The sequence below is a fragment of the Etheostoma spectabile genome, chromosome 20 (assembly GCF_008692095.1).
Source record: "Etheostoma spectabile isolate EspeVRDwgs_2016 chromosome 20, UIUC_Espe_1.0, whole genome shotgun sequence".
In the NCBI taxonomy this organism is placed as follows: domain Eukaryota; kingdom Metazoa; phylum Chordata; class Actinopteri; order Perciformes; family Percidae; genus Etheostoma; species Etheostoma spectabile.
Window position 1 is genome coordinate 16,244,133 of NC_045752.1, and position 9,512 is coordinate 16,253,644.

The following is a 9,512-nucleotide window of genomic DNA, read 5'->3' on the forward strand; positions in this document are numbered from 1 at the left end:
ATTTGCGTGATCGAGCGATTATTTTTTTATAAAGTGTCATTTCATAGAACGCCCCGGGTTTTTTGCAAAGCCTATCTCCCGCTCCGTAAAGCCGTCTGCTCATGAGCCAGTCAGAGTAGTTCCCTGCACCCTGTGCAGCTTATTTTCTAGATGTAGACAGTCACAGAGGACAGAGTAACGGGAGGAAAACTCAACAGATAGCAGTCGGTTATACGTCAGTCTCAAGGTTTACCAGTTTACCAGTAAACGTAACATTATGTCCCGTGACCCCGTCTGTTGTTTTTCCGACAACAGTGCTGACCAGTGCTAGTCGGTGCTAGTTAGTGTCTGTTAGCTGTTAGCTCCTCTAGGACGCACCGGTGCTAATGTCCTCGCATCCGCTGCAATGCTGTTTATATGGATATGGTTTAATTTTGCGTTACATGACCCATTTCATCTGTAATGCCGTGCCTGTGTCGGATCTTTCTACGCTCTCTCGTCCTACTCTCTCTCCTCTACTCTCTCTCCTCTACTCTCTCTCCTCTACTCTCTCTCCTCTTACTCTCCGCGCCCCGCCACACAGCGGCCGCCGGTTCAAACTTCTGACATTTGTCTACAAATTTAATTTTGTATTAACACAGCTGTATATTGTTAAATATGAGGGTTAAACCTGTATTTGTACCAGTGTTTCCATGGTAACTCTGCTATCGCGGCCGCCACGGCGAAGAACACAGAAGAAGTCATTGAATGCAACTAACTTCAGTTGGTAGAGTAACAGCGTGAGACGGAGCTGCTGGACCTGGACCTGGACCAGAGATGTGACCCATGGCCAGAATATCATAGTTCATAAAAATGCAGCGCAGTGAAGATACAGACGTTTCATACACACGCCGTGTGTATCCGCCATTCAACCCGTGCTAGACCCGTTCATAATGATCAGTCGTCTCTCTGGGAGTAGCGTCCATCACACTCCCTCTCGCAGTTATAAATAGCCTATATGACAATACAATTTGTTTTGGTTAAAATCAACAAATAATCGTGAGAATAATCGCGATCAAAATTTTGATCAAAATAATCGTGATTATCATTTTGGCCATAATCGTGCAGCCCTAATCCATGGGCAGTATTAGGAAAATTTAACTAGGGGTTTTTAGTGTAATTTACAGATTACACTACTGTTACTGAAACTCATTCTGAGCTCTTATTGTGGTCATTTTTATAAGAAAATGTTTCTTGGGAGAAGAAAAACAGCAATGACCTATTAAGGGATGCAACTATATGAAGTTTACCTCACGGCTATAGTGATCAAAATTATCACGGTTTTCGGTATTATAGCGGTATTTTTAAAAGTATGTTCAATGCCTTTAGCAGCAACTTGTTTCCTGCACGTTCTGAAGACAGGATAACTATCTTCAATCAACTGTCCTTCGGCATTCGTATAATTACCAAAATATGCCCATGCTTCAGACTTGTCCTGAGCACGGTCCTCTCCTCCTCCTCCTGCCACAATTCTAACTTCATGAAACACGTTGTAGGCTACGCAGTGAGCCTGCGTGGCAACTTCAGGAGTCTCGGATGAAACTGGGAAGGGTTAAAACACATGGTTTCCACACCGTGGTAATCCATTGTGATAATGATATTTTAAATGAAAACGGTTAATTGTTATCGTCAACATTTTTAATCACGGTTTACCGTTACATCTACGACACATCCAGTGATCAAAGCTGACTATGAGAACACCAATGTATATTATGTATAAGTACATTTTAACTTCAAGTGGGCTAATCATGACCACATTTGATTCACACTCCAACCAGAGTAAGACTGACCAGACAAGTCTTTCTGGCTTAAACCAGCCCGACAAAAGGGAAAGAAACCAGGACAATAGCAACAGAGACGTCTCAATCCCACTTAAAACTATTTCCTGTATCAAACCTTGTCAATGTAGCAATAGCAACCACAAACAAACCATAAACCTTTGGTAACTAATCCAACAGGTAGATACATAAATGAACACTAAAATAGACTAAGGGGTATTTGAAATTCTTTTAAAATCTAACAGAAAATTCTAATGAAATGTTAGTTGAACACAGCTCATCCTAGTATTTTAACTCCTTGGAAAAACCTGTCAGACTACTTTGAAATCAATTATCAAACAACTGGGTTTTTACGATAATCTAACTGGAGTTTAGTTGAAATAACCCAAAGTTATATGCTACAATTAATGTTATCTTTAACAGCAAATTTCATGTCACTGCTGAGACCACTTACCATACAACTCAAGACACAAATCACTGTACTGGTGTAAAAACCGCAGTCTACTGGTTTTTGACCCAGGTCTTCTAAAAAGAGGGGCGTGTTAGTTTTTTATTATAGCACTAAGACTAGCAAATATCTCCCACCTGGGATACAGTTTATAACACTTATCTGTAGTTAATGAGCTGCTGGGACAGAAAGCCGAAGACACTCAAGCACACACACCACAGTGTTAGTCCAGGCTTGTATGTACTATAAAGAGGATGTGTCAGACCACAACAAAACAAAATTCATGTTATGATGAGATCTAGAAAATAATCCACAATAAACATGAATTTAAGTGATATATTGCTGCAGCATTTCTTTACAATAATATTGACATAACTGATGGGAGTTAACTGAAGTATAGAGCTTTTATTGTGTAAGAAAAAAGCAAGGAGCCAACGGATTATTCAGCCGATTGCATCTGTCAAACAAGGTTTGTGTCCATTTAAGACTTACAGCCTAGAGAAAAGGTCCACCATGTCATAGTATCAAATTTTCCCCACATGATTGCATTTCATACCACTCCCTTGCGACTGTTCCCTGGACACTAATTAAGAAGCTGCCACTGTTTATTAACAAACAAACCAGATGTTACAGTTATGGAGAGAGTTCTGTAAAATAAGTAGGAATGAGGTACATGTCTTTGTTTGTAGGAATGTCTTCATTGCAATGCTCACCTACAGTAATTAGGATATACCAGACTAACACATTTCTTCTAAAATCAATCAGCACCCAAACATAATCAATTATGCTATTCAAATAACAGGTTTAGCAGTATCAAACATATTCTGTGACCTAACAAGGACTCTCAGCTTATACCAGTGCAGTTTTTACAGCGGTAACATGTACTTTGATAACTGTCGATAATGTGAACCTATATAAAAATACTATTTTAAGTATTTATATTTAAGTTTTAAGTGTCGATTGTGTGTTACCCCACTAACACCACCCATCAGTCTCGTTTCGGTTCGTATGTCTAATCTAATTGGTCACAGCTTTCGGTGCAACAATGGCATAAGAGAGAGTGACTGCGGAAACCATAGAAATACAATTGAATTTATTTTTATTTGTTATTTCAATGGCGGAAACTGACTCACGTTACCACCCCGACGCGGAAATGCCTGTTTGACAGACAGCTGCCTCATTGGTGGGGGGGGTGTAACGTTAGCTGTGATGCTAACATCGGCAGCTACTGCTAATATGCGGCCACCTGTAACAAGTAATTAGCTAGTTCACACTTCAGCGTGTGATCACTTCAACTACCGTTATACTTGTAATCGCAGTTTAAGCAACAATGATGTGATATGCTATTTCAAGCGGCCGCAGTATTACCAGCTAGCATAGTTAGCTAGCTAACTGTACAAGACAATTTTACTCGCGCTCTCTGCAATGGAGACTGCGGGGTATTTCAACAAAACGACTATCCGCGGGAGCCTTAAGAAGCCCTGGCTGGCATTCAGTCAAATCAACCCAATTTCATTTCGAACAAATCACAAACTATGATTGACAAAATACTCACCATGTCTGAGTAAGGAAGGTTGGCCTGCTAACGCTACAGGGAGAGAGGAAATGGAAGGTTGCTACTGAGCAAAAAGGCTGGCTGGCTGGAGGCGGGCAAGCAGGACGAACCACTGCTGTAACGGCTCACTGTATTCCTCCGCACTGTGGGGAAAGTCGCTCAATCAGTGAAGCGTGTTCGCTCTTCCTCCGTCTCTTAAAACGTGAACGTGCATGCACACGTGCACACTGCTGCTGTCCGCGTACCTGTCTTTTTGGTTGTCATGTTTCACACAGGGAAGTTACTCTCAATTTATAGAAATAGAATAGAATGCCTTTATTGTCATTGCATAGCAATACAAAGAAATTAGATGTGATACTCAGGTGATGCAATCCAACATAAAGAAAAAATACAAATGCAAGACAAAGGACATTCAGCAGGCTAGGATACAAATGAAAGAAATAGATAGATATAAAAGTATTTAAAGTGCAGCAAGTGCTTAGTGGATTTAGGTTTAGATTTAGATGTCAGTAATTACTTTTTTTGTTTGTTTAGTGTGCTTATGGCTTTGGGAAATAAAACTGTCTGAGTCTGGTGGTCCGAGTTTTGGCAGCTCTGAAGCGTCTGCCAGACGGTAACAGTTTAAAGAGTGGGTGACCAGGGTGAGAGGTATCTTTAATTATGTATTTTACTCTGTTGATGTAGCGTGAAGTGGCAAATTCTTCCCAGGGGGGTATCCGGGTTTCTTAAAAACTAGTCTTCATTTAGAAAGAGAAGCGATGTGAATCCTGTGAAAGGGTTTCCATGCTGTACTGGATTAACCATTGGACGAAATTTGCTGACCATCAGCTACTGACCCCTAACACCCCTTGTGCAATGTGTATGTAGCCCTAGGCTACTCTATTATATGCACACAAAAAAACAAAGCTCTTAAAACAAGATCCTTCAACAAAACGTGGCAAAAATAGCTAATAATGCAGGACCTGATTTACTTGAAATTTTTCTTAAGTGGTGCACATCCCCTAACAATTTTGTTCACGTGACATAAAGCGACCCTGGGGCCCCACGGCAGTTGCCTATTTTACCCTGTTGGTAATCCAGCCTTGGGGCTGCGTAATCAGAGATTTAGAGGAATCAGATGATGTAAACATTAGTATCGCAATACAAAATGAAATAAATCCCATTTTTCTATTGTTTAACATATGCAGTCATAAGCCACACTACCTGGCACCAATCATTAAGTGTGCTGCTAAGGTTTCTTCAGCCATTGGCTGCCACATAGACACACATTAGCTTTGAAATCTGATTAACTGTAACAGGTGTCTAAATGGACCTGTGCATTGACATTCTGCCTAAATTATAATGTTAGTGTAGCATCATCATTACAAATAAAAAAATATATTGAGACAAAAACATCACTTTTCTTTGATCAATTACACATAACACTGTAGTAGGATCTGTATAATTTTCCCAAACATAGCCTAGTGAAAGGTAGTGGTTCATCATGAGGATACATCCGTCTGGGGAAAAAAAGATAATTATAACTTTTATTAAAATAATTGAGTAGTTCATAATAGTGGTCGTTTGCCTTGAAAGAAAAATGTGAGAGGTTTCCTCGTTTCTATTTACGTTTTGTTTTTTATCTGTGGAAAGTGACGGACTATTTTGTGTTAGACAGTTTTATGCAGGCGGAAGGATATGTTCGCGGCACTGGGGAAGTTGCGGTTTTGAGAGGCGGATTCTGATTGGACAGAGAAGACCCGCAATATTCTGCACACTGTGCAGAGGCCGCTGATTGGCCAGGGCGAATCTGCAATGCGTCAAACCACGGCGCGGCAACGATGGCAAGAGGGAGCGACTCCAGCACTGCTGTGGTCTGTTGTATTAGTTAAATACGAATAGGGTAGGTAGGCCTAAAACTTTCAGGTTATTTCAGTTGAGAGAGTGAATGAATAAAAAGTACCGCGGACATAGCCTATAAGCTTAAAATGAGACTGAAGTGCCTATGTTTAAAATGTAATTCTTAAAATGAGAATTTGATTTAAATTAACAAAAACAGCAACAACGCATATTCAGGCCTAAACTCTGTGACAGATTTTACATTAGCACTGTTCACATGATGACATTTAATATACAAAATAACTGAAAGATGGAACACCACGTGAAAAGTGACAACTTTCAGAACTTGACACTAGTGCCAGTCTGATCTTTTCTATTCTTGGTATTAAGGTAAGATTCTGTTTCACCCAGGTGCAGGGATCAAATTTTATTTAACCTAATCTTCATTCGGAGTCTCTTAACACGAGGTGCCCAAAGCATTATGAACAAGTTGAAACGTTTGCATTTTAGTATTCATAGTTAAAAAATGATGATCATGATTTTTAAATGTTGAGGCAGTGTTAAGTTTTTCCACAGTCTTTTCTTAGGTTTCTCATTTTTCTCATTACAGGCCATAAACCTCAGTGTGCACACACACTGTAAACTATGCATAAACAATCCTACAGCACACAACACATGAGTGAGAATGATATCTTTATTAACTGTCTGGTAATAAAACAGTCTTTGTGGTTCGCTGTGAAAATAAAGCATTAGATATTATATACAAAGGATGGCTTCTTTATCACTGCAACTTCACTGGTTAATGCTAATCCTGTGTGTGTGTGTGTGTGTGTGTAAGTATCTGAGTTTGTGTACAGTGTACGTCTCCTATTCTTGCAATCAAGTGTGCCGATATTGGCATGTTGCCGGTAAAGCAAAGTCAAGTTCTTGAATGAGATGTTTGTTCAGTCCTCCAGTAGTATATCCAGTTCTTCTAAAGGCAGTCTCAGCCGGAGTTCTTTCTCTGTCATCAGATCTACAAACTCCTGCAGATGTTCAGGGAACAGCTGCACTGCGTCCATGTACAATCCCTGAACGAACAAACAAACAAACAAACACAGACACACACACAATTTATTTCTCGTATATTATAAAAATGAAGTAGACAAAGGTCAGCTGCTGTTAGGAAATATGACTTTGATGTCTGTAGCTGACCTTAGCCCAGGGGATATTCTGTAAGGCCTTGTAGAAGATCCCTTTGGCTTTATCACCCTTCCCTTCAGACACCTACAAATACAAACACATGGAAGCATACACAGCTTAAGCATAAGACTTTACTAACTGTCAATATTTTGATATCCAAATGTGCAAATTACCACAAAGTGAGGTTGGATAGGCTGGTCTTCCTGTGTGTTAGCCTTATACTTGTATCTCCAAGTCAATATTTGGAAAATGTGAAAATAGGCAGCACTCTAAGGTCACATAACAAGCAGGATGATATGCATAACAAAATGCGATCTTAAAGACACAGCAGGCTTTTCCAGTCATTATTGAAATCCACATTTTTGTGTTCAAGTGTTATCCCTGATGATGCTAAATGCTTAATTACTGCGTTGATCCTTGATACACATAACTTTTGAAACTGCCCTTAACATCTATCAGCTTACTGACAAGTTGATTTTGTAAAAAAAAAGAAAAAAAAGCTGGTATATGCCCCTTTCAGTGAAGTCCCTAAATATGTTGTTAAGAGTACAAATTGATAACTGTTTAAAAGGATTATGAGTTGCCCCTAATCTTTATTTTTCTTTCGTGACAGGTCAAAGAAAGAAAATGAGTTCAAGTCAAGACGGTGTCCTCACAAGGGCAGTAAACATATGAGTGTTGCTCAGCATTGCGGTCTCACCAGGAAGTGCATGTACATCCTCCAAAGTAAAGGACAGTGAGAGCCCATTTCTGTTGCTATGGCGCTTTCAAACAGTCCACGGATACGGTTGCTGAGTCCATTCTCTGGCAGGATGGGCAAGGCAGCATCATGGCAACAAGACCTATAAAAACACCATTCATTTATATATACACAATTATTAATAAGGAAAGGGGATTTTGATAGAAAGCTTTCTTTGCTTATCACACATAAAGAAAGAAAGAATAGAGAAAACTATGATCATGGCATCATTGGATGATTACATCTTTCTAAGTTGTTACAGAGCTTATTCCCATACAACATGAGTGCAGGCAAAAGCCCTGCAGCTACCCACCACTACCTCTCTCTCTCTCTCTCTCTCTCTCTCTCTCACACCTCTGAGCAGCGTCCACCAGCTGCTTCCTTTGTTGTTCAGCAACAATGGCAAAGAGGCGTGGCACCAAACTGCTGTTGTTCCTGGTTACAGAGTGAAAAAAGCGACGCGCCCGGCCAGCACTATGGTAACGGTTCTCAACCTGAAACACAGGTAACATGAGGGTCATCGTGCCAAAATACACAAGTACTGATTTGGTATAGAAAAGGTGCAAAGCGCTGGTTAAAACACATCTAGTGAAGCTCCTTGGCAACGATTAATTGATTGATTGATGGATGGATTAGAACCCATGATGATTGAAAAATGAAAGGGAGGCCCTGGCTTACCTGGACATATATGCTCCAGAGCGGGGCACTGCTGGGCCAGCTAGAGAGGGCAGAGGTGACCGTCTGTCTTAGTGTTGCCAGTGGAAAAACACTGATGCTGTTGTGGTACCTAAGCAACGCTGCCTGCTGCACTGCTAATGCCTCACACTCAGAAGCTAGCCTGTTAACATAGCGTCTGCTGGTATGGCTGGAACCCTCTGCAGACTGGCTAGCACCAGTGCTAGCAAGGTTGGCTTCTTCATTACTGTTAAGCTGCTTGGCAAGTGTTAGCGTGCGGTGCAGCTCCTCCACCCTCTCTCTAGCCTGGCTGTAGACGCCGTTAGCTGCTTGGATGCCCATGGTGAGGTACTGGAACAGAGCGTAGCAGCCTATTAGGCCTCTTAGCCTCAGCTTCTCTTCTAGCAGGTCCTCATCACGTGCTGGTGAAATGATGAGATAAGGATACGATCAAATAATGTAAGACAGCCGTTTTATGCTGGAGACATTTCGATCTGTTATAGTAGGAAAAGCACAGGTGCTACTAATAACATCATCAAAAGCTCTGTTCTATTCAAGTGTCCCAAAAAGCAACAACAGTCAGCCAGCATGCACAACACCAGGACCCTAAGACAGAAGCAGCTACATAGAATTCAGCCATTTGGTTATTTACACTGGGGCTTTTCCTACTGTGACATGTCAAAATGTCTTCAGCGTTCATTTGGGGAGTTTACTCCTACAAGTAACTGAATACTTCAGCTCAAATCAGAAAAACAGTTTTGTTGCTGTACTGAAATCCATCAGACCCGGTGGTATGCAATGTAGAAACCAGTGGCTACTATTAGTTTGGCTATGCTTTTGTTCATTTTAGAAAAGATATTATACTTATTTTGAATTATAATTGGATACGCACGAATCTGATCTTCCAGATTGGTATCAGTACAGATATCAACCTGATTAAGTGGACTGGGTAGTGACCAGATGGCACCAATCCACAAGACATACAGTTTCTCCATCAGTTTCATTATAAAGTACCTGGGTATGAGCAGATAGGATCTGGAATTAGTATTTGGTGAAAAAAAGTTGAACTGGTTATAATTACTCATTGCTGAAGGTTATTGTTCCATTTGTTAGACCAATTACTACTAATCTTGTATTGTATACCTCACATTACTGTAATAAAATGATTAAAAAACAGTCTGCAAAGAAGTTGATAAATATGAGCTCATGAATCAAACAAATGGTATGGTATGTTAAGAAAAAGGGCCAGCAGTAACAGTGAGTGAATGAATATATATATATGTGTGTGTGTGTGTGTGT

General features: G+C 40.4%; 2 protein-coding genes across 3 annotated transcripts in view; both read right to left on the reverse strand.

Annotated features, from left to right (window-relative positions):
* calm1a (calmodulin 1a) overlaps positions 1–4,039 on the reverse strand; it is a 10,924-nt gene extending 6,885 nt beyond the window's left edge. The window contains exon 1 of the mRNA XM_032501282.1: positions 3,800–4,039. Coding sequence (XP_032357173.1) covers positions 3,800–3,802 — 3 coding nt within the window. The 5' untranslated portion in view covers positions 3,803–4,039. The remainder of the gene's footprint in view (positions 1–3,799) is intronic.
* A 2,254-nt stretch (positions 4,040–6,293) lies between these two features.
* Positions 6,294–9,512, reverse strand: part of nrde2 (NRDE-2, necessary for RNA interference, domain containing) — a 10,256-nt gene continuing 7,037 nt past the window's right edge. For both annotated transcript variants that reach the window (XM_032501233.1, XM_032501234.1), the window contains exons 15-19: positions 8,217–8,635; positions 7,893–8,032; positions 7,500–7,641; positions 6,812–6,883; positions 6,294–6,687 (exon numbers count right to left, since the gene is read on the reverse strand). In XM_032501233.1, the coding sequence (XP_032357124.1) occupies positions 6,562–6,687; positions 6,812–6,883; positions 7,500–7,641; positions 7,893–8,032; positions 8,217–8,635 (899 nt within the window). In that variant the 3' untranslated portion in view covers positions 6,294–6,561. The remainder of the gene's footprint in view (positions 6,688–6,811; positions 6,884–7,499; positions 7,642–7,892; positions 8,033–8,216; positions 8,636–9,512) is intronic.